This window comes from Furipterus horrens, unplaced genomic scaffold (genome assembly GCF_987537825.1).
Source record: "Furipterus horrens unplaced genomic scaffold, mFurHor1.1.pri manual_scaffold_3, whole genome shotgun sequence".
NCBI lineage: Eukaryota > Metazoa > Chordata > Mammalia > Chiroptera > Furipteridae > Furipterus > Furipterus horrens.
Window position 1 is genome coordinate 106,306,115 of NW_028327173.1, and position 25,375 is coordinate 106,331,489.

The following is a 25,375-nucleotide window of genomic DNA, read 5'->3' on the forward strand; positions in this document are numbered from 1 at the left end:
AGATGTGACTGTGCTTTCCACCAGCCTGCTGCTGCTGCTGCCACCACACCACGTCCTCTCCGCCCCGGCTCCACCCCTCGTACCTGTCTAGATGAGTATCTCTTCTTTATATCTTTGTTTGTTGGACTTCCATGCAGCTCGGTTTTCTGGAACTTCTGGTTGTCTTTAGTTTTGAGGTATAGTAGTCCCTCTCTATATTGCAGTTCACTTATCACGACCTCACTGTATCACGGGACTTTTAAAAATATTATATTTAATTATTTATTGCAGATTTTTCGCTATATCGTGGGATTTTACAGTACCATATGTATGTTGTTAAAGTTACATAGGTTTAAGAGTGTAGAATAAATGTAAGGTTCCTACTTTGCAGGGGGGTGTCTAGAACGTAATACCCACGATAAGTGAGGGAATACTGTAGTTGTATTCCTTCTTAGTTGTGGAGGGAAACGCAGTGTGTCTGTCTAGGCCTCCATCTTGGCTGGAAGTCCAAGACACTGGATTTCTGCACTTGGTTCTTAATTGTGTTCTTGTTACCCTCTAGCTCTCTTCTGCTCTGCCTACCTCCCAGAACAGGCATAGTAAACCTTTACTAATTTCAAGCAGACCGTATCACTCCTCTGCTTAAACCCTGTAGTAGCTCACTGTTTCACACAGAGCCTCACATGCTGTAAGGGCCTGGGGGCTATAGCCCAGGAAACTGACCTCATCTCACCCCTAGGCCCTTTGCCCACTCACTCAAGCCATACTAGCCTCCTAGTGGTTTCTCATAGCCTTTTCCCTGGCTGTCCCCTCTGCTTGGCCTGCTCTTTCCTCTGTGACCCTCTCTGTGCCTTGCTCCCTTACTTCCTACAGGTTGTTTCATCAGAAAGGCCTTCCTGGTGCAGGCTGGTGTCCTTGCCTAACAGGATGACTAATTAGGAGGTGAAAACCCATTCCCAGCCCCAGAAGTGCCAGCCCTACAAGGAGACCCCTCCCCTAGATTGCCCCCCCCCCCAACCTCAGGACCCAGCTGGCCCCTGTCACCTTCTGCAGAGGTGTTGAGTTACCTCTTCTCCTCTCCCCATTCCTCTGCCAGGCCAGGGTAGAGGAGGGGGAGTGAGGTCAGCAGAAGGAACCCCTGCCTGGTGGAGGGGGGAGGGGAGTGGGAAGGGGAGGAGGAAGGGGAGGAAACAGCCATAGAGTCACCTCCTCCCCTCATAGTCAGAGATGCACCTTTCCAAGGTTCCACTCTCACTGCTACTCTATAGCCCCCCTACTCCCCAGCAGGTTTGCCCTCTTGGTTTGCTGGTGTCGTCGGCGGCGGCGGCAGCCGTCCGTCTCGAGAGACGATGGTGTAGCTTCTTAAGAGTCTATCTGCACCGCCGAGAATGGCTGTGCAGTCCGACTCGGGAGTGACATGGTATCTGTCTCCTCCCGTGTTGAATCGACATCTTGTGATGACGCTGGTGTAGGAGCAAGAGTAGCAGCCTGGGGGTCCAGAGACTGAGGTTTAGCACAGCTCTGCCCCCAACTCTCTGCATGACCCCTCTGAGCCTTACTTTTCCCAACTGGCCAGTGGGTATATCTGGAATGGTTTGTAATGCAGTCTTCTCAGTAATTAGCCTAAGGTTCTTGAAATGAGGTCAGGAGAGGCAACTAACTTCCTTCCCACCCCTAGATTCCCAGGAGCAGCCTTCGATGGTAGCCCTAGCTGGTCATTGCTGTGAGGGCACAGGGCCTACCACAAGCACCCTATGGCCCCAGAAATGAGGGCTGAGCTGAATGGCAGGTGCCTAAGAGCCCTCGCTGACTACCTGGCAGCCCCAGAGCCCAATCAGGCATTTTGCAGACCAGACCATGAGTTGTGCCCTGTCTCCGTCCTCTACATCCTCTAATTCTTCTGTGCCTTCCCATGTGGGACAGCCTTCTGGGGACATAGAATTTGCAGGGGTGTGGGAGGAAACTGCCTGTGCTCCACTTCTAGGCATGAGACCAGCTACTGGGCTGGGGCCTCATGGTGAGGCCTGCAGGCATGTGCCCTCTGCGCAGTCTGGGCCCTGGGGTCGGGAGGCCTGGGGCCAAGTGGGAGGCAACGAGGGGATTGAGTGGGTCGGTGGGCCAACCTTCCTGCCTTCCCCTGAATCAGAACCAATGTCCTCTCCCACCCCCACCCTCCTGAGCCTGCATTGGAGAAATTATCAGGGAATAGATAATGCACATGCTGAGTTACCTGTTGGGGAGCAAGTAAACTGTGGGTGATGGTGAATTCCCCTCTCAGTCTCAGGTCCCACAGAGCCATCTGTGGGAGTGAGAGGAACCCTGGGGAGGCAGCTGACTTTCCTGAATATACTTCCTGAGGCTGGCAGCAGAGCTAGGTGCATACCACCCAACACTGCGGGGGTGCAGACATCTGGTGGGCAGAGGGTTACATTTGCAGGTAGGGGTTTGGTCAGCACACAGAGCAACCCTGTCAGCTCCTCCACCAGGGCCTGGCACACAGCAGGCTCAGAATTACTCATTCCAATGCCTTATGCTCCAGATAGTCGGCCTGTCAAAATAGGACGTGGGCTGCCTATTTTGGGATGTATGTGCTGGGGGAAGGGGACATGAGTGAGAGAAGGAAGATTGGACCTGCAGTGAAGGAGTTAATGGCCCATCCATTCAGCTTCCAGGGCTGGGGCTTACCTTGTTCCTAGTGGGGAGATGATGGAAGGAGATTCCTCCACCCCTCCAGATCTTGTCCCCTGCCACTGAATCTGTCCCAGCTATCCGGGCGGCAAGGAAGCCCAGTTCCACCTCTAGGAGGGCCCTGCATCTAAAAGCCAGGGGCCAAAGGAAGGGGTGCTGGGCTGGGAGGCATGGGATCTGGCTGCCTCTGATCAGTAATTTGGACAAGTTATTAGACTCCAGGGGCCTCAGTTTCCCCAGCTGTATCACAAGGGCTTTGAGTTAAAAATGGTCCCTCATGTTCCTTCTAGTTTCAGCCTCTAAACTTGCCTGGGAGTCCTGGTGGCCATTACGGCTCTTTCCTAGCCTCCTAACTGAGGAAATAGGTGTGCAGCTGAGCTGGAGGGCACAGTGGGAAGTGAGGCCAGGCCTGTCTGTCTCCACTCACTGCTGTCCCTGATCCATGCTCACCAGCCTTCTTCGGATGTTGTCAGAACACGGAGGCAGCTAGAATGCACACCTTTTATCACAGGATGTGTTAATGGCTTAGCCCTGCCGGCAGGATTTGCTAACTAACCTGGTGGGGGGAAGAAGCAATGAGATGCAAATAACCTACTCAATATATTAATAAGCAAACCCACCCTCACTGAAATGCGAGGCTGGCAAGTTTAAAAAGTGCATCTGCAGAAGTCTGTGTGGGACTCCTATGGGCCCACGAGGAGGACTGGGAGTCCCCATTCCCCGTTCCCTTGCTCCCCATTCCCCTTGCTCCTACAGGCCCTCAAAACGGTCTGTCCAGGAGCTGCCTCTCCCCTCCATCCACTTCCCCCTTTTACCTCAATAAACCCACTGCCTGATCCCACAGTAGTCTCTGGGTGATTTCTCAGAGCAGGGCTGCCCTGACAGATGTAACCTCTAGGCCACAGTGTACACATACATCCTTAGGCTCATGACCCGGGGAGTCAGTACTCACTGGTACTAGCAAGGAGTTGTGGTGTGTGGATCAGGAGAGGCTTTTCAAAATTGATGACAAAAATGTCGGAAATAAAGAGAAAGATTGATAGATTTGATAACTAAAAAAATCATACAAACTTCTCCAATGGTCCAAAATTCATTACAATACAAAGAAAAAACAAACAGGAGAAAACATTTGCAATTTATATAAATGTATGAATATCCCTAATACACAAAGAGCTCTGAAATCCATAAGCATCGCCATGATAAAGAGGCATGAATATGACTATGTAATACTATATACACATTATGAACATTCTATAAGATTCTGTTTCCTAAAGCTATGGATCAAATAAATCTGGCTCCTCTCAGGGCACTCTTCCTCCCACACACGTCTGTCTTGAGTGGGCAGGTGGCAATGAACTTCAGGAACCAGTTGGCAGCTTAGGGTCCCCTGGTCAGGCCAGCCTAGTGCCTGACCCCAGCGTGTGCCTTACCAGATGGATGCTTAAAGGGGGAAGGTGGAGTCAAAGAGAGGAGCTGGCTACAGGTAGAGGACACCCAAACCACAGACACCAAAGTCGAGGGTAATAGAGTATAAACCGCATTGGGACCTGGATACCCCTAGCTATTTGGTTTATTTGATCTAAGATTGTAACTACGAAAAGGGTGTTCCCAAGTACCTGTGTGTCCTTGGTCTTAGCTCTCTCCGTCATCCCTGTTGGTGACACAGTCGAGGGCATGGGGTCAACTCTGCCAGTTAGCAGAAGGTAGCGGAGCCCTGACAGGGAACTGTTTCCCTTTCACTGCACTGAGATCCCGTCTAGGCAGGGTCACAGCTACCTGTTAAGTGCCTACTATGTGCAGGCACTCTTTTGAGTATTGGGGATACAGCAGTGATGGAAACAGATAAAAATTCCTTCTTTCCAGGAACTGGGGTCCCTGTGACCTGAGGCTGGGGCTGGGTGAGGGCTGGGAGGGTGTGGGACAGTGGGGTGTGGCACTGCCAGGGCTGCAACCTGTGGAATCCCCCAGAAGATCTTGGAGGGTGATGGTGAACCATCTCCTTGGGGTCTCTGAGCCTCTGTGGTCTCAACAACAGGAAGGCAGAAACTCCTTCCCAGGTTACGCAGAGTGAGACTACTAGTTCAAGCTACTTCTCTCTCTGGGTCATGGGGAGACAGGCAGAATTCACCAGGTAAGGGTAGTAAGATTGATAACACATGTGAGCATGCCACCTTTCAGATTCCATGTGACCCAAGAGGATAGGACACCTAACCTGGAAGAGTCACAGAGATCACCCCAGTCCCCATTTCATAGTTCTGAAAGCTAAGACAGAGAAGAAAAGCTTCTGTCATGGTTTAGGAACAAACATACATGGGACTTGGAAGGAGAGGTGAGTTCATGTGGTGCATGCCCCATGCCCCCAGGCCTCATCGTTTTTTTCCCGGCCCATCCCTTTGGGGGCCGCAGTGTTTGGCCTTGTTTAACAATCTCAGGGACAGAACCCAGTGGTTGGGGCATCAGATATCAGTCCTGCCCAGACAGCTGGTCTGGGTACCTTCCAGACTTTGGGGGTAGTGAACACAGCGGAGTGTCATTGTGATCTCAGGAGTGCCATACACTGGCTCTGGGAGCTGAACCGGGAAAGGGAAGGAAGAGCGGGGCAGGGGTGGGGGCGGACAGGAGTATGGAGTGTTCTCAGCAGAGAGACATACTGTGATTGGAGATGCTGTGGGGCATCTGGGCCATGGCCAGCCAGCCCAGGGGTCAACAGCTGGGCAATGGGCTCCTGACACCCCCGGGAAGGTAAAGCAAGGGGTGGCCCTCTCTCTGCTCAGACCTGGGAAGGTAGTGAGCTTTTCCATCCAGCCGGGTCACCTGGGCAACAGTGTGTGATGTCACAGGGCAAGGCGGAAGTCACACAGACACCTGTCCTGCTCTATTCCTGAGCTGCACCCTGCCTGCTCTCCGGAATGCAGTCCTCGTCCTTCCCAGTCTGGATACCCCAAGCAGCCCATTAGTCAAGATTCACCAATACCCTGTGTGTCCAGCCCTCTGCTGGTAACACTGCAGGAGAGGAGGAGACGCTGCCCCCAAAGAAGTTGCAACTTGGTTGGTAAAACAGCTATTTCTCTTTAAAAATCTGCAGCCATCTGCTTCTTTGAGTGTCTATAGCCTTTCATTTGCTTAATAATAAAAAAAAACATAAAGTTCAAGAGAATGGTTTCTGCTTGGAGTATGGGTGGGAAGGTGGAGGAGAGAATTGGGATTGAGTAGATCAGTCATTGTAATGTTGTCTCTTAGACTGGGTGGTCAGTTAATGGGTGTTCATTATATTACTGAAAATAAATTGTAACTAACTAAAGAGGACCATGTATGGGTCAACTGTGGTTCTAGGGTGTGGAGCAAGGATTATGCCTAATCCAATTCTGAGCTCCACAAGAAATTATTACAAAGTTAACCCTTTTTATCTTTGGCACCTCCTACATGACAGGTCTGGTTCTAAGTACTCTTATGTGTGGAGAGATGCCGGAATGAGGATGACGGGCGCTTAGCCAGGAGTTGGGTCTGTTCCATGGGGGTGAGTCTGAACTGGACCTCTAAGGATGATCAGGAATTTTGGACTAGCAAAGGTGAGGTTTTGGGTACTGGGTGGGGTTGAGAGGTATCTGGAAGACCCCTGTGGCCTGCCTCATACTTCTGCCAGCTGTCCTAGACCCCATATTCAGGCTTCTTCTCATCTTCTTTGGTGTGGGTACCAAGAGCAGGCCCACCTGGCAGCAGGAGGCAGGAAGCCTCTAGCTTCTCTTTCTACCCCTCCACTAGAGAGAGAGAGGCAGGGAGGAAGTAGTTCCCCCAGTTTAGACGGAAAGACTGAGGCCTCACCTTTGTTACAACAGAAGGACCTGCCAAAGTTATCCAGACATTCGGAGATGGAGGCTGGGAGGCTTGCTCCATTTTCTTCCCCTCCAGGATTGCAAGGTGGTGTCCCTGGCTCCCAGGCCAACACTGTCACCATCCTTCATGTGCAGAGAGGGTCTTAGTGGGTCCTTCCCCAGTCTCCCTAGAGTTCCCCCACTTCCTCCCAGCTGTGATGGCTGCAGCTGCAGTTTGGAGGTGAGGGGACTCGTGCTGCCCAGTTCCTGCAGGAGCCATTCATGGCCAGTTCAGGGCCAGTGCAGCAGGGCTGGGAGAGGTCAACAGGGTGCTTAGGGAGCAAACTTGAAGAAGGTCCTGGCTTTCAGGGGTATGCCAGTGCTCCTGCCACTGAACCTCCTGAAATTCTGTGCCCTAGCCATCTTGCCTGCATCACTGTGTCTCCTGCCCTGCCCTGCCACTCCTCCCAGCACCTAAGCAGCCTCCCTTGGGCCTCCTCTGGGCTCCAGGCTCGCATTCTGCTGTCCTACCTAGCATCTGAGCTTTCTGCCATTGCAGCCCCCAGCCCATTGGCCTTCCTGCCTAGGAAGAAGATAATGCAGGGGGCTGGTTCCAGGCTGTCTGGCTCCAGAGCACTAAGCTAGCGAGCTCTGCACACTCAGCAGTCACTAGAAGGAGGGCCTTCCTTCCACCTCACTTGCTGGCTGCCCAGCTCTCTGGACCATGGACCCCTACCTCAGACACTCACTCCTATGCTGCACTAACCTTCCCCCAGAACTGCTTCCTCTTCACCAGTGAGAGGACTGGTGGCCTGGGTGCTGACTGAATGTGGCTTTCCTACTTAGCTACTTTGCCTGCCTCCCAGCTACTCCGCCTGCCTCCCAGATACTCTGCCTGCCTCCCAGATACTCTACCTGTCTCATTCTCCTTTCCCAGGAGGGGAGCTCTGCCTCCCCCAACCAAGGGAAATGAGCCTTCTCCCAAATACCCAGGGGAAACTTTTGCTCCCCTGCCCAGGGACCAGCCCCAAGCTTTGATGACTCAGGGCGATTCCAATGTTGAGGGGAAGCAGGTAATGACTGGCTCTTGGGAAGGAGGGGTCCTGCTACCTCCCTGGCTTCGGGGGAGGCAGCCTGTTGGCCTAAGTGTCCCTGCAGCAAGTTCCAGGGAAGTGTGTCTCCACAGCCCACATACCCAGCCTTCCTTCTCACTTAGGCCCACCCCACACCCCATGACAATGTCAATTCCCTGCTATCCAGCCTCTCCCCATGCTTCCTCAAACTTCCCCATCACTTTCTCTTCATTTCTTTTGGGCAGCTGAATTGGGCTTCTGGGAAAGGGAAGGGATGAATGAGGTAGGAAACAGTGTAATTTGTAGGAAATGGCAGCTCATAGCTGTGTGATCTTGGTTCAAAAGCTAATCCTCTCTGAGCTTTGTTTCCTCTATACAGTGGGGAAATCAGTTCTGCTCTGAGGACTGATTGAGAAAAGGCAGGTAAGGCATTTAGCACTAATATTCATGTAAGCGCTCCAAAATCGCTTGAGTTTTCCTGCTAAGCAACCTTGGACTTGGCAGGTTCTCCCCAGCAGAAAAGGGCCAAAAAAGCAAACAACATATGCAGGGTGATCGTACTAGTGATTTTCCATTTTTTCATCCCATGACACACATATTAAACTAATTACTAAAATTCTGCAGCACACCAAAAAATGTAATTTTTGCCGATCTGACAAAAAATAGGTATAATTTAGAGATCCAGAGCACGCTGGCCACTCACCTACCTCCTGCTGTACAGTCCAGGGGGTGGGGACCCCTGTCTTAGGGGGTCTCTGTGCTCCCAACGCCATTTCCCCTCAGTCCCAGCAGGTGCTCACTTGTTGATTGAAGGATGGCAGACTCCAAGGAAGGTCTTCAACTCTGATGACAGCAGTGAATATACAGCCTGCATGGCTGGGAACTTTGGAGCCTCTCTAACCTCGCATCAGCTATAAGGCTCCACCTGAAAATTTCTAGAGAGATCTGGGGAGCTGGCTCTGCCTTGAGCTTCAGTTATGGCTTCCATGGGGCCCCCCAGTTCACACCCTACACCTTAAGGTTGGGCTGAGTCTGAGCTAAAGTCACTGCTGCCAGAGCTCTGCCTGGGGAGTGTGGGGCCACCTGAAGCCCCTGTCTCTATGGTTCTTCCCCTCCCACCTATCCTCCTTCCTGTCCTGAGTCCCTCCCACACCAAACAGTAGCCTAGGACTGACCGTCTGCTTCCTCTGAGAGTTCAAATTGGTGAGCAGTGTCACAGCAGGGTACAGCTGTGGCATCTCCTCTCACCCACAGTGTGGAGTGTCTCCCATTTGTACTGCAGATCATTCTCCGTCTTCTCTCCTCGTCTCTGGGCCCTGGGAGGCTAACCATAGTGGACATCAGTGGGTTCTGGTTGGGTGGGGTTTACAGAAAGGCCAGCAGGTATCTAGGAGGCCACTCCTAGCTGGTTCTCAGAGCTGGCTGGCCGTTCTGCCATAGACTCCCCTGCCTGACAGGTAGCCCACTCCACGCAGCTGCCGCTGGGCTTGTGGTCACCATTCCTCCTCACACCTGTTCAGGCCTGGGGTGGTGAAGGTTCCTCTCGTTAGCTCCCAGGGTACTGCATCCTCCCTCTTGTTTTTCCTAAACCTACCCTCAGCTTTGCAGAGTCCCTCTATTAAACTCCCCTCAGATGACCAAATTTGAATGCCACCTTCTTCCTACCAGGCCCCTGACTGATGCACCTGATATATCAGCCCTCTCCTTGGGCCTGAGCTCTCACTTGGTATCCTGGTAGGCCACCATCATCACTGCCACCAGCACCTTTACATGCCACCAGCATTTAGTAAGCACTTAATATGTGTCAGGTGCTACACCCAGAGATTAACTGAAGTCTCATTTAATCTTCACATTCCTGCTCCCCAGGAGTTATTGTTTCTCCTTTAAGATGAAGAAACAGATGTTCTGAGCAATGAAAGGACTTGCCCAAGCTTTGAAACAGCAGAATTTCAGGCTCCAAAGCTTGTGGTCACAACCACCAAAGCATATTGCCTTTTTCTTTAATTCCAGGGGAAGGAATCACATCTCTCCTTCTTCACTCCTGAAACTGGGGCAGCATGGAAAAGGTCAAGTGCACAGATGAAAACCCCCGGCCTTTTGAATGAGGCTCTGTGGCAATGCAGCGCACAGACACTACCGTCAATGGAGAGGGAAGTGGAACACCCTGGAGGTGCACCTGACACGGCTGGGGCAAGTCCCCTGTAAGCCAGGGCAGAAGCCAGGGTGTCTAGAGGAGGCCATTCTGTTCTGCACAAATGGGTGGCAATTTGTGCCGTGGCTGAGGAGCTCAGTCAGTTGCAGCATTGTCTCGATGCATCAAAGTTTCAGGTTTGATCCCTGGTCAGGGCACATGTAAGAATCAGCCAGTGAAACAACAGACCAATGTCTCTTTCTCTCTTCCTTCCTCTCTCTCTCTCAAATCAATTTTTAAATAACGGGTAGCAGGTTGTTTGGTGGGGTCACAGCACCCTGGGACTATGACTGGGATCACTAATGGGAGCTTGCTTCCAGTTCCACCAAGCCCCTTGTATGCAAGCTGCCTGCAGGCTGAGTGGGCCAAGTTGAGGTCCTAGAGGTGCTGCATGGCTGCCCCTCTGACCTTTCTTTGGTCCTTTACTGCACAGAAGTGATCTGATCAGCTCCTGGGCTGCATGCATGTGTCTCTACATTTTGTCTTTTGGACTTCATAGTCCTGACTCTGTCCCTGTGACCTAGTCCTTGCGGGTCCCTGGGAATGACTGGTTTGGCACAGCACCACCATGATGGGTATCAAAAGGGTATGACCACTTGAAATCTGCCAGGTCTGGCTTTAACTCTGGCTCTGCCATGCCTCTCAGAGAGCATCTGAGCAAGTCCCTTGACCCCTTGGGCCTCAATTCTTCATCTGCAAAGCAACAAGAATAATCCTACCTGGGCGGGGTATGGGAATCAGGTGAGAAAACAGGTACCTGGTATGTGGCAGACAGCACCAAAATGAGCTCTCCACCTTTATGCCAGTTTGTGCCAGTCTGGAGCCCCTATGGCCCAGATTTGCAACAGGAGTCTTGGGGTGACTATTAATGGACATACTGTTTTCCTTGTTGGCTGACAGCATGTCCATTTATTTGCTCAGCGGGTACATTCATCGATCACCATACTGGAGGAGTCCTCTCAGCATCTGGTAACCAGAGCTCTTGTTTGCGGCCGTCCAGGTCCCAGCATCATGTCATGAATCACTTTACTAAAGATGCAACATGGCTTTTGGGTGTTTTCCTTTTGCAAAATCAATAACGTTAAGAAGGGACTGGATAAAGGGGTAAGCAATGAAAGCTACTTGCCCTTCCTTCCAAGGGGTGGTGGTGGTGGTAGAAGCAGCACCCTGCCAAGGTGAAGTAGTGGGGGCGGGGGGTCCACTCAGGGCAGAAAGCCTGGACAGACCGTAGGCTCAACCAGTTCCCTCACCACTGTGCTTCCAACCCACAAATCTGACCCAGTCACTCCTCTGCTTCAATCAACACTTCAGTAGGGCCCCACTGCTCCCTGGAGACTCCTGTAGGCCTCATGGTCTGCTCACCCAGTCCCTCCAGCCTACTTGCAGCCTACCCCTGCCTCACACCCACTCTCCGTCAACATTCCACACCTGTGGTCCCCTGGATGGCTCAGGTCTCGCTAGCCTCTGAACTCCACATATGCTGTTCCATCTGTAGGGACTGTCCTTTTCCCTCTGCCAGCTGGAATAATCCATAGTGCTTCCCCAAGACACAGATGGAGCGGCTGGCAAAATCTTCCCTGAAACCTTCCTTCCTGCCCCCACCCCACCCAGAGGCATCGGGTCCACAGCTCCTGGGCCTCTCCATGCCCTGGCTCGTGACTAATCATTGACTTTTCTGGGAGAGAAAAGTGTGTCTGTCTCCTCTAGGCAGTGCTATTGCCTGGCACAGTCGGTGCCAGGTGGGTGCTCACTGAGTGAGGTGTGGCTCTCACATCAGATGCCTTGCTCCTTGCTAGTTCCACAGATGCTCCACTTCAGCCTGGGACAGTGGTACCTGCTTCCCACATAGCCTTCCCTCCTCCCGGGTCCAAGCCATCAGGGGCCTTCTCCCCACTTCTAGGGCACCTCATGATAGAAGCTAACAATTAACAAGAACATGTTATGTGCCAGGTACTATTGTATGCATTTTTACATATGTTGACTGAGTCCTTACAATCACACATGAAGTAGGTACTACTGTAGTTACCATTTTACAGATGAGAAAAATGAGGCAGAACCAGGAGCAGAAGAGCCAAGCTTTGGACCCATGCCACCCAGCTGCAGAGCCTGCCTTTGTAATCTCAGCCCTCTCCCTTATTTGAGGTCTCATGTGGGGATTTAGGGGGTGGGGGAGACAGCCCAGAGCACCCCATCCCCCAGACAGGGCCTCAGGACTGGCTCTGGAGCTGGGAGGAGCCAGCAGGTCCTGGGGGCTCCAGTTACAGGAAACTGTTCCATCAGGCCTGGATCCCTGACCCCCTTCCTCAGGTTCCTTGCTCAGCTGGGCCCCTTGCCCACCCCACGCTGCCCACCCTCGTCTCTCCCAGAGAGCAGAGGCTCTGGCTCTAATCTCATCTGAGGCCATGAAATCACATTTGCAGCGTATTAATGCAGCACTGACATGGTCTGGGCCTGCCTGTCTCCTGGAGGAGAGGAACCTGGAAAGCAATCTTGTGGGGAAGCATCTACTGGATCACCTGCTGACAAAAAGCAATTAAGCTTTAAGAGGAAGATTAAAATGATATCTACCCCTCCCTCCACGCCCCCCCCCCCCCTCCCACCAGACCTCAGCTCTGCTGGACCCCCACTGCCTCCCAACTGTCATTCAAGGGCCAGGCTTCCTGCGGGGGTGAGGGTTGGGGCAGGTTCAGGCGTCTCTCTCCCAGGTGTGCCTCCATGGCCTGGCCCCTCACCTGGCCCCAATCTTCCCCACAAGATTGCTTTCCAGGTTCCTCTCCTCCAGGAGACAGGCAGGCCCAGACCATGTCAGTGCTGCATACCCACCACCATTTACCTCCCTCAAGTACCACTCTCTCACAAGCCTCTGTGCCTTTGCCTAAGCCATTACCTCTGCCTAGAATACAGGCTTCCAAACCTTGTCTATACGGCAAGCAGCCATCCACCTGGCAAAATAATCAGAGCTAATGTTTTGTGAGGGTTAGTATAGTCTTCAAATTTACTACACACTCAATTCAATGATTCTGTCAGGGGAGTACTGTTATCATCCCCATTTTATAGACGAAGAAAGGAGGCACAAGGAGGTTAAGTCCCATGTCCGGAAGGTGACAGAGCATGGGTCAGGCCCAACGGCTACCCCTCCTACATCCAGTGACTGCAATGGTCTCACTGTGCTGTCTTCCCGAGAGCTCTGAGAGGCCAGGCCTGGCAGAGTCTGGGCTTAACGAACACTTCTTGTATGGAAGAATCGATACACACCCTGCAGGGATGGTATGGGTACGGATGTGTGTCCCACTCATACCTCCATAGCTGAATCTGTGGTGCCTTCCAGGGTGGCTGTTTTCTAGGAGTCTTTGGAATCCCCTCTCCTCCAGGAAGGGTTCCTGGACTACAGTCAGGCTAGCATATTATTTAACCCTCACAACCACACTGCAATATAGGCATCATTATCCCCATTTTATAGAGGAGAAAACAGGGTCAGAGAAGTGAAGTGACTTGCTCAGGAGCATCTGGTATGAGGCAGAGCAGGGATCTGAATTCAAGCTAAAGTCCATATTCACTCACTGCACCTTACTGGCTGGAATTCACTTTCACTCCTCAGGGTGGGCAAAGGCTTAATTCTGGGGCTGTTTATGCAACATTTTCTCTTCAGTGTCATCAGCCAACTCCACTGGGCTGGGAGGTTTGCCTGGTGACTGACTCTGAGTCATTGACAGCTCCAGCCCCATCCCCGAACCACTCAGGACAATGAACACTCGTTGTCAGGGTCCGCTTAACACTGAGTAATTGTCTTAGCTGGACTTGGTGTGATATGGGGCCACCAGGCAGAAATCTTTCCCCCAAGACTGCTTCCCCCAATCCTGTCACATTGCCTAGAAAGCCCATTAAAATATGAGTCTCCCTGGGAAAGACTGCTGAAAGTCATTCACCTCTGTATTGATACCTTATCAGAAAAACACAAACTATATGGTAGAGACTTCCATTCCAGCCTGGCTTTGCTATTGACTCAAAGGGAAGCTGTTCACCTCCTCCAGGGGCTTATTTCCTGCTTCAGAACATGGGCATCATCAAAGCTTCCCTGACCGCCGCCCAGGACCCACTCGATGCTGCAATGGGCTCTGTAGGTTCCCCCTCCGCCAGCCTGCCTCAGAGCAGTCTGGGCAAATACAGAATGGCAGAGGGTTCAGAGCTGGGAGCTGGCACCTCCCCTCCGTCCCCTTGGCAGTCCCTGCAACTCCTCATCCCACAAACATGCTCTCTACATGTCATCCTTTCTCCCCGCTTGCTGTTCCCTCAAACACGTCCCCATTCTTGCTCCCACACCATTGTCACATGGTCCTCTCCACTTGAAAACCTCTCTTCCCAGCCTCTACTGGAACCCTACCTGTTCCTTGAGGCAGGGATCAGATGTCCCCCCTGATGACATGGGTTTTAATAAACTGAGCAACTTCCCAGCCTCTTGCCTAGCTGAGCCTCTCAACTTCCCTGTCAGGAGACACTGCCCTGCCCATTGTACAGCTGAGGAACTTGAGGCCCAGGGAGGTAAGTGATTCGTTCCAAGTCATACAGCTCTAATGCAACTGTGAAATGAGGTCCTAAACCAAGGTCTTTCAAACTGGTTTCTCTACAGCCAAAAGAGTTCTTGGTGACTACTCATGCCCATCTTGTCTCCCCAGCCCTCACTGTCATCCGGGAAAGCTGTTGTCTTCCAACTCCTCCTACTTCCTCTCCCTGCCCAGCCTGGCAGTTCCCCAAGGGCCGGGGGATACAGCTACCTGGTTGAGTGCTGAGTAAGTGGCTGGCTGGCTGGATGAATGATGACCACCCATAGGACCCCAGGGCAGGCTATCTGATCCAGATGGAGGAAGGATATACCCCACTCATCCTTCCTTTATTCTGAGAAAGGGACTGGTATTATACCTGCTGGACTCAGCTGCTCTGCCAAACGAGTCCAGGACCCAGGTTTGGGTGTCTTGGCTGACTCCTGACAGGCCAGCCCCTTATCAGGATGGGATGACTGGGTGCTGTCTGCCTCCCTTCCCTGCTGCCTACCTTTATCTGCTCTTAGAGTTTTATTAAAGATCAGTGATTGAAGATTGGTTTTGTATGGAGCTTTAATTTTACCTCATACATCATACATGCCATGTCACCGGAGCCTCTTTTCTTTCTCGTGGAGACTGCATTTGGGATGGGGGTGAATTTATACAGGGATGAAGCCAGGCCAGGAGGGTCCCAAGGATGTGGGGACCTATGTGTGGGTGGGTGTGCATCTGCTATGTGTCACTGAGTCAGTGTGAATCTATCTTTGTGAGGGGGTGGGGGGTCTCTGCCATGTCCAGGGTGTGGTAGGTATGTGTATACCCATACATGTGTGTCCCTGTGCATTGTGAGGATAGCTGTGTTCTGGTGTGTCTGTTGGGGCACATCCACTTTCCAGGGGTGTGAGGAAGAAAAGAGGGAGATGATCTAAAAGGCCATGGAAACTGGACTCTCCTGCCCCTTTCCCCTCCTTTTTTCACCAGGAAGGTAATTTCTAGAGATGAGAAGGCCACCACAGTCCCCTCCCCTGGAGCCCATTGGATGCTCATTGGTGCCGGGCCTCAGTTGAAAGGACTGCAGATACGAATACCCTCTTTCTTCCCATCTCCCTCACCACCCACATCATACAGTCACACATACAGGGCCTCCAGGAAGTGTAATTGGGGTGGGGAAGGCAGCCCAGGAGGGACAGCAGGGCCATCTGGCATACTCAGTTACAGCAATCTGATGACAGAGCCTCTTCCCAGACAAACATGCAGGCTGGGCCAGCCTTCTCCACCTGAAACTGGGCCCTGAGCCCCAAAGACAGTGGGGCTCACCAGTTCTCAAGAGCCCTCCTCTGGGAGGCCCTCTAAGCAAGAAGGAGCAGGAACTGAGACCCTGACTCATCTGCTTTGCCCAGTGTAGACAACCCAACTCATTACTAGAATGGCAAGCATTATTATGCACTTCTGCAGGGCAGGGCTATCCTACGCTGACTCATGTCATCCTTCTGGCAACAAGGACACAGAGATTGCTCTCCTCCATGGTACAGATGGGGGAGTGGAGGCTGAAGGACGTTATCTAACCTGCATAAGGGCACACAGCTACTAAATAAGTGCCAGTAAATGGTCTGAACCCAGACCCACCTGAACCAAGAGCACCTGCCTCTTGATGTAAGCAAGTCGAACCCCAAAGCTCTTCTCTGGCTGAACCCCAAAGCTCTCCTATCCCCCACTGCTGAACAACAGGCCCAGACCCTGAAAGGACTCCAAAGGCATATGCGGATGACTTGGAAATCAGGCAGAGTAGGGGTGAAAGGACAGGCTTGGACAGGGACCAGAATAGGAGATCCCGCCCCCACCCCACTGCAATTTCTGTATTTTCTTATCCATTAGATCCAGGGACCTCTGAGGTTTCCTTCAGGGGCCCTTGAAGGCAGAAAGTCTTTCAGTGCCACCTAGGAGGAAGAGGAGACAGCAGGAGGCCTGCAGGGTAATTGTGGTACTTTTAGGGATGGCCTTTCTCTTCCTGAGGGGGCTGGCCATGACCCCCACCTGCCCTCCTCAGAGCCGGCACCAGCCAGCCCTGCCTCTCTAGCCAGCCTCAGCCCTCTGCTATGCTGACAGGGTGGCGGCTCTCCCCAGGGCATGACAGCCTCTCTGGAACACCATGACAGTGCCTTTGTTCCCCTGAAATAAAAGAAAATAGAGCTTCAAAGGGAAACCTCAGGTAGCTTTTAACGGGGCTCAGCTGCCTGGGGCAGAGTGTGTTTAAGCTGGAGGCAGTTGTCAGAGGAGCAAAAGGGGGAGCCACCCGCAGTCCCCCTCCTCCTCCCCTTTGCCTCATGATTGAGTTTACTCAAGGAAGAGGCTCTTCCCAATAGCAGCAAAGGAGAAAATCAATGAAAATTGATAGAGAAATGTAAAGCAGCTGTCTACCCTCCGTGTGTGTGTGTGTGTGTGTGTGTGTGTTGTGTTAGGCACAGCAAAAACTTGCTGCCTGGACCCAGGTTGACCTGCTCTAGGCTTGAGGGAGGGAGGGGCTGGGAGTCACCCCCTGGCACGTGTTGGTGGCTGCGGGAGGGGCAGCAGCCGACATCTTCAGTCAGTTAGGACAGAGATTAATATATTCAATCCGCTCAGTAATTGAGGGAACAATTGGAGTGTTTTTCTAAAGCCCATAAAACTGCTTCATTGACAAGGAGGAGCTGACCTGCTCATATCCTTTGCATTTGATGGAACACAGGAACGGAGGAGGAGGGTTGACACTGGGTTTCCAAAGCAGAGGATCTGGGGCCTGGGAGGGGGCTAGCTGTCCTAGTCCAATCTGTTCTCACCTCTCCCACGTCTTACCACTTTGTTGGTAGCAGTCCAAGCACCACCTTCCACCACCTGTTTTACCCCACCGGTGAAATGGGCTGGGGCACTCCCCCTACCAGGAGAGGGGAGGGAGCTGCACAGGAGGAGGCAACACAAGACAGAGGTGAAGGGGCCTGAGCGAAGCATGCCCAGCTCCCCACCTCCACCCGAAGGCGAACCCGGCAGTAAAGTTAACGAAATCCACGTGGTGTGCCTTTCCCCGCTTGCACCAGTCCAGCCTCCAGGGCAACAGAAATTGTATCTGCAATAGGAAGCAATAAAAGGCATAATGAATTTAAAAGCAGAGCGAAGAGGGAGGGGAGGGAAGACCTGGAGTGGGTTGGGCCCAAGGCAGAAGGACGCCTGGGGCTGCAGCCGGACTAGGGACCAAAAGAATCGGAGGAGGGTTGGGAGAGGGAGCAGGAAAGGGAGGGAGGGAACAAAAAGAGAGAGACTCTGAGACAGAGGTTTAGGGACATGGTAGAGGTGCGCTAGGCAAGCCGCTGACTGCTCTGTTCTCCTCCACTTCTCGGTAATGAGTGCCCCCAGCCTGTTGGTGCCAAAGCCACAATCAGAATCCGTAGGCTTACAACCCAGTGCTCAGTGTTGGGTAATTGCTTTATAAGCTTTTTCTCCCCCCCTCCCCAGGGTTAAAAAAAAAAAGTATTTTAAATGGAAAGAATAAAATAGACCCTTGAAAGCATCATTTAAAAGACTCCTGGGGAACAGATTCATTCCTGTGAAACAAAAGAGGGATTGTTTGGAAGAGGTAAATGCCAGAGGGAATGGGGGAGGAGCCCACCACACCCCTCTTCCTCCTTCTCTGCTCCTATTCTGTGTGGTAGGGAGCTCCCGGCAGAGGTGAAGGAGCCTCCAGTCTGGCTCCCAGAGCTACAAGAAAGGGATTTTTAAGTTCATGCTTCCAGAAATTTTATCACTGAGAATTTCCAGCCCAAAGATTCCCTCTGAAACAGCTCTGCTTGTGGGAGGCTGTCCTTAAACCTTCAGGATATCTCAGAGAGGGGAGTGAGGTGCCAGGAAGAAGGTGGCCTTTGAAGCCCTGCTTGTTCCAGGCCCAAGGCTGCTGTGGCTTCCCCCTGCCCCCCAATTTCCCAGGCGACCTCATTTGCTCTTAAAAGAGCTGAGTGGGAGTCACCCCAGCTGGCCCAGAAGCCAGATTTTGGCCAGCACCTTGCTGCTGCCCCCAGCCTCAGGGAACCCTTCACCCAGCACTGAACACATCACCCTCATTGTGGTCAGATAAACTCCCTCGCACCCCCGGAAGGAGGATCTGGGAGCATGCTGTGGGGCGGAGGTAGGGGGTAGCCATGTAGTCTCAGACTTGCAGGATTAATCTGGTGGAGCTGTGCCCGAAGGGAAGCCGCCGAACACCCTGTGTGGCTGGCAGAGAACCTGGAACTGGTTCCCTCCCATGCACGGTAAGCTTCCCTCTGCAGCTCCTGCCTGCATGACCCAGTACCCTCATTTGTGGGTCTGGGGCTGAGGGAGTGATCGTACCCTGGAGTCTGTAAGTGTATTACTGGAAATATTCATGGGGGATATACCCTTTACCACCCTCCTCTACCCAACACACACACACACACACACAAGGAAACTTGGAGACTGGAGATGGTAAGTGTTCACTGTCCATATAATGTTAGCTCAGGAGAATTGATTGTGCCAGAGGAGTCTCCAGGATTTAGGGAAGGCTGTGACCAGCACTGGTGTAGCCGTTTAGGGCTGTGTAAACTGTGGGTCATGGCTAAGAAGCAAAGTGATTCAGATTCAGAGTCAGGCTCTGAAACTCGCACTAAACTCTGTCTTCTGCACCCTACTCATTCTGGATCACTGCATTCCTCATCCCCTGCCCTCTGCCTCTGCTCCACCCTTACCCCATCCCTCATCCCATGACCACTGGCAGTTCTGGTTTTAAAAAAATGACACAAGTTGAAGAACAACTTGAAGAACAATTTATGAGCTTAAAATAAAATTCTAAACAAAACAGATTCAATAGTTGAAATACCTGACACAGACAGGACAGGATAGTTTGGAAGGGAGAAAAATTAGTACAGAGAAAGCTTCCTGGAGGAGGTGGCCTTGAGCCTACGCATTTGCATCTGGAACCCAGAAGTCTATTCCTTGCCTTGAATTAAATATGGCTAAACTTGGCTGCGCTCTCTCCATCTTTTCTGCTCATTGCCTTTGCTTCTCAACCCACCCCACAGCCACCCCCTATCTCCTCCTCTTTAGCTGAGAACTGAAGAGGGCTGGGTTAGGTCCTACCCTCCTGGGCTTCATTTTCCCATCTACAAAGAGGGGAGGGGAGGTGGTTTCAATGGTCCTTGTGGTTCTTGGCCATGTCCACTTTCCTAGAGAGTCGGCCACGGGCCAGAAGGACAACCTGCAGCCCCAGCCCTCACTGAGAGCCCTGTCTTGGTCTTGCTGCTGTCCTTTCAGCTATGTCTTTGAGTCTCCAAGTCAAAACCTCAGAAAGGTGCCCGCGTTCTTCAGGCAGAACAGCTGGATGAGTCCACCTAAGCAAAAAACAGCAGCTCTGCTCTTCTCTTAAGGACCCTCTCCATTGTCTGTCCCCCACTGGCTGCTGACCCTGTTAGGGATGTGATTGCTGACACCCCCCCCCCCCCAGGAGGGAAGCAATTTTCCTTTCCCCTAGAGCCATTTTCTTTTCTTGCTAGAAGCAGACATCTGACACTTGAAGAGGGAGAATGCCAGAGAGATGATGGCATTAAATGACAGAAATTAGAGCTGCCTAGGATGGCTCAGCCATCTCTCAGCCCCCTTCCCCGAAGCAGTCCCACCCCTCCCTCACGTGCATTCAGAACCGCAGCCTGCAAAGTGCTCTCCACGTGGCCTCTGGCTGGGGTAGCCAGGGCATGCTGGGACCTGAAGGGCAGAGGACTGCTTCTTTCTGAGCTCTGAGCCTTTTGCGTATTTAGTCCTGTGACAAACTCTTGGACAGAGGGCTGGGGCCAGGCTCTGAGGTCAAGGAGCTTGCAATCTGAGGAAACAGAATGGCACATAGGAAAAGCATGAGACCTGGGTGAGCTGGTCCCTGAGTCCCTGACTGTCCTTCCAGTTCTCCTGGCACAAGCTGCCAGACCACCTTGTCTAAAGCACAGCTCAGATCCTGCTTTTCTCCTCCACAAACTGCTTCGGTGGTCCCCCACTGCCTCCTGAGTTGAATATTCACTTCACTCTATTGCCACTCTACCCTGATTCCTTCCACTGTCTCTCACCCATCTTTCCCAACCAGCTCAGTTCCCCACCCCCGAGCTACACTTCAGCCCCAGATGAATGTGATGCTGGGAGACAGGCACTGCAGGAGAGTCAGCCACCTTAGATTGTAAACTTGGTTTCAACATCAGTTCTTTGTCCTGCTGCCAGCCAAAACTTCTCCTTCTCAGCCAGCTTCTTCCGGTCCCTTCTCTTGGAATAGCCTCCCCAAAGCCTGGAACTGGCATCCCCAAGAGGGGTCTGACTGAGTCCAAACTTAACAAATATTTGATGGATGAATGAATGGCTAAGTGAGTGAATGAATGAATGAACAGGAGATTCATCTCAAACAACATCTCTTCTGATAAGCCTTTCCTAAGCTCCAAGATCAGACACACATCCCCCTGCTAGAGCTCAACACATGTTTTTCAGGACCACGCAATGCCTTCATGTGTCCGAGGAAGCTTTAATTTCTGTTATTTAATGTCTTCAAGCCAGATGGCACCTCAGCCTAGAGACTTACCTAGCTGTCCCCAGGATATATTGTTGGCATTAAATGGGATCAAGTATCCTTGGGGATGATCCTGTTTCTCCACCTCTGAAATGGGCTGCTACATGCTCTACTAGCTCCCACCTATATTGTCCATGAGGCCCACCAGACACACGCCTGGCTGCAGAACACAGCCAGATTAGGGAACCCTCCTACAACCTGGACGAGAACAAGACCCCCTTCCCTGGGCCTGAGGCTGCCGGAATCCTGGCTCAGAGCCGAGCCCCTCATGGTCATGGTGGGAGCTGGATAGGTTTGAGGGTGGGCACACAAAGACTTCTGTCTCCAGATCACTTGGGGCCTCCCTCAAAACCTGGTGAGAATGTATAAGTTTGAGTTGGGGCTGAAAGGTCTCAAGGGACACTCACCTACTGGGCAAGAGAAATGCCAGCTCGTGTTCCTGCTCTGTGTGGCCTTTGCACTATTTTCTGTCTTCCCCTTTGAGCTAGGACTCCCTGTCTCCATCCTCAGAAGGCATGTTCTCCAGAACTGAATGAGGCTGCCTTGGGAAGTTCTGCTGCTCTGCTCAGTGAGGGAGGGGAGAGTCAGGCTTATCAGAGATGCTGGGTCTTCTGACTGAGGAGCCAGGGGTGCCAGAACCCAAGCTGGGACCCAGGAAACTCCCACCTGCCTCCCAAGCAGCTGGGGCTCTGGGCTAGGTGACATCGTTCTGGCCGGCCGGCCCCCAGAGGGCAGCATGCCTCTGGAGCTGAGGGGCCAGTGCACATAGAAGGCCACATTGTATAGGCCAGGCCCCCACAATGGCAGGCCCAGCCACGGTGGGGTCCTCACTAGCCCAGAGGACAGCCAGGCTGCTGCAGTAGCGGTACATTTCCTCGTGCTCCCGTGGAGGGGTTTGAAGGGGGATGGTCTGAGATCTGGATTCTGGTAGATGGAGAAGATGGCCTCCCTCACTCTCACCCATGGGGCCTGAGGTCCCGCCCAGCCCCAGCACCTCCACCGGCAGCTGCGCATAATGCTGCCAGTGGTTTTTACAGAAACCTGGGTGGGGAACATAAAGCTCAGAGAGTCTCTGGGGTCTTCCTGCCTCTTCCACGGGATGAGGAGGACTAGTAGGGGCCTCAGGAAACCTGGGGTCCCAGGCATTGAGTTGAAGCCAGGCTTAGCTAAGATTTCCGAACGGGTGACCCTCTCTCAGGCCCCACCCAAAGCTCCCCTCTTTACTGATGGCCAGTCCAAGCCCAGTGGTGGGCTAGGAAGGTGAGGGCTTCTAACTTGTGAGATGGTCCTGGGTCCTACCACCACCCTGAGGAAAGAGTTCAACCTGCCTCTGATTTCTGGCCAAGTAAAGGCCTTGGGACCTGGTTTTTCTCCTTCTCTCATATCCCCTGCCCCTCCAGGAAGCCTGCCTGGATGGACTCACAGTCTAGGCATGGATTTTTGCTCCTTCCAAATTACTAAACTATTCTTTGTTTGAAATTTCTGCCTTTCCACAGGACCTGGAAACTTCCTGAAGTCAGGGCCTGGTCTCTACCTCTCTGTCCATCCTCCATACCTACAGTCCAGTGCTGCTCAAGGATGTGCATTCACAGTGCTGGCTCTAATGTCACTCTGTGTGCTGTCCACTGCCAGGACTGGCCCCAAACCTGCTGTGCACCCATTTAATGCTTTTGTAAATTTGCAAAGCCGTTGCTCACCAATCCTTTCATATCTTTTTCACTTGACCCTGGGTGACCATCATGAGCATCCCCATGTCACACAGAAGGAGTCAGGGGGTCATGGAGGCCCGCATTGCCCCAGGTCGCACAGGCAGAGCTTCAGGATTCCCATGAGAGCTCTGACCTGTCCTTCCCAGTTCCCCTGAGGTTCCCTGGGGCCCTTGACAGGGGCTGGGGCTGGAGTTACAGGGTCCTTCACCCCCTAACCCCAACCCTTACATTGTACCTTTGAGCAAAGTAAAGACAAACTTATTCCTGGTGAGTGTGATGCTCTGGCCAAGATACTGCTGCTCAATGACATTGGTGACAGCAGAACAAGCACGGAAGGTGTCCCCATCATTCACCTGCACCTGAACCTCAGCCCAAGAGGTGGCCTGCAGGGTGTTCTCAGCTGATAGCTGTAGGGCATATCTGCACTCCTCATTAAACCCCACACTCAAGACCTCAAACTCCGGTCTGGGGTCTTCTCTGCCTTCAGCCTCAGGCTCAGCAGGGATGTAGGAGCTGGGGGCTCAGAGCCCCTGAAGGCCATAGCCACATCAGGGACTGAACCCTAGACTGTGACCTCCTGCCCACAGTACCAGCCAGAGCCCAGTCTAAAAGCCTACATCCTGGCCACACCTGCCACTCTCTGTTTTTGTTCAAGGAGAAACCAGGTAACAAGCTAGGAAGTTGGGCCTGACTTGGAGAACAAGGACAGTCATTGATCCCTTCCTTTCAGCATCTGTTTGTTCAACAAATATTTATTGAGGATCTACTGTGTGTCAGGCACTATTTTAGGCATTTGGAATAATGCAATGAACAAAACAGAGATTCTTGTCCTCCTAAAGCTTATCTTCTAGTAGAGACAGACAAAAATAAACATAGAAAATAAGTAAATAATAATGTTTACGAAAGATGGTAAGTTCTATGGAAAAAAATAGAGCAGGGTCAGGGACCAGGAATACTGGTGCGGGGAGCACTTACCTATGGGGTAATCAGGACTTCCTATTTCTGAGAGAGCCTGACTCCATGTGCTTATTTATTCCCAAGAGTTCTTGACTCAGAGGGAGAGGAGATATGTCTCAAGGGAAGAGAGGGACACTGTCTGTCCTGGGAGCATTGCCTTAGCACCTGCTTCTGGAACCAGTTTGCTTTCTTAATCAAAACTCATAATGTGAAGCATAGCTTCATTTTACAGAATGCCCAGTGCTTCTCACAGGAAAGAATTGTCAAGTTGGAACCAATCCTCCTTGATCCTGATATACGCACTGGGAGAGGGGAAGATCCTGGATGTCCCCCAGCAAGAACCATCTCTACCATCACTATCTTACCATTACTACCACCACCACCACCATTATCACTATCATCACCATCGTCATCACCATCATCATCACCGTCCCCACCACCATCACCACCAGCATCACTTCCATCACCATCACTGTCATCACCTCCGTCATTGTCATTCTCATCATTAACCAGTACATCATCATCATCATCTATAATACTCTTTATTGAGCACCTATTGGGTACCAGGCACTCTGCCTGACTCTGTGAGGTAGATATAATTTTCCCCATTTTATAAATGAAGAATTTGAGGTTGAGGGAATCTCAGAAGCAGAGCTGAGATCTAAACTTAGAGATTCTACCTACATTTACCCCTACTAAACATGTCCTGTGTCTGGCTCAAAGATTTACATTTTTTTTTTTCTATTAGAGACTTCGGTACCCTAAAATTGTAGAAGTACAGTTCTAAAGAGCACGCTAATGGACTGTACAGATTTCATTCAAAAGATTTATTTGAAGTCACCTTGACTGAAATGCATCATTTTCATAAAGTAAAAGATAACCAGTTTAAGGATGGTATTGACCAGCCCAGCTAAGGGCCCTAGTGTATGTGGTAGGCTTCTTCTGCAATGATTAAAATTCAGTTTAAGGTCCCCCAAGAAGGCAAGGCAAAGAGGGTTTAGAAGACCAGAGTTCTAGTCGCCTGAGTTGCAGGCAAACTTGGGCAGATCCCCTTCCCTCTTTGGCTGTCAGTGGCCCCATCTGTATGATGGGTGGAAGTCAGATAGATGTCTTCCCACAGCTCTGATCGTCTGAAACTCCGTAATTCATATTGGGAAAGGCCACAGTCTAGCCATTGGGGGAGAGGGTGGGTAGCAGAGGCTACCTGGAACCCTTTACCTCAGCAGCTGGCCCTGGCCAACCAGCCTGGAGCTGACAGCCACAGCTTCTGCTAGGTCTAAGGTCTTAGAGATTCAGAGATTCTGTAGAATCAGCTTTCTTCCCTCGCATGCCTGAAGTAGCCCTCAGAGACGTTATAAGGTCTAGCATCTGTGTACCGCGCCCAGCTTCTGCCCCTGCAAGCAGGCCCCATGCACACACCATTCTTACCTCAGCACTTCCCTCTTCTCCTGCCCTTTTTCTTTCCTTCCCCCCAAACTTCTACAAAGGAGTGGGTGATTAGGTTGGCCTTAGCTTGGTTTGAAGGCCCACCACTTCTGAACCCCATCCCTCTTATTCCTGGCCCCGTTCCCCCACAGCCTCTGAGCAGGCTCTTTTTTGGGGGGTGGGGTGGGTGTGTATGTTTTTTTTTTAATTGTGGTAAAATATATATAACATAAAGTTGACCACCTTAGCCATTTTTGAGTGTGCCGTTCAGTAGTGCTAAGTACATCTATGTTGTTGTGCAGCTGAACTCCAGGAGTCTTCATCCTGTACACTGAAACTCTATACCCGTTACACAACAATCTCCACCCCCACCCCAGCCCCTGGCAGCCAGTATCCTGTTGTCCCTGTCTATGAATGTGA

At 51.9% G+C, this 25,375-nt stretch overlaps 1 protein-coding gene across 1 annotated transcript in view; it reads right to left on the reverse strand.

Moving 5' to 3' along the window:
- Positions 1-24,021, reverse strand: part of LOC150015679 (coiled-coil domain-containing protein 33-like) — a 60,313-nt gene extending 36,292 nt beyond the window's left edge. The window contains exons 1-3 of the mRNA XM_090268307.1: positions 23,968-24,021; positions 22,809-22,980; positions 21,664-21,905 (exon numbers count right to left, since the gene is read on the reverse strand). Coding sequence (XP_090124433.1) covers positions 21,664-21,905; positions 22,809-22,980; positions 23,968-24,021 — 468 coding nt within the window. The remainder of the gene's footprint in view (positions 1-21,663; positions 21,906-22,808; positions 22,981-23,967) is intronic.
- Positions 24,022-25,375: the final 1,354 nt, after the last annotated feature.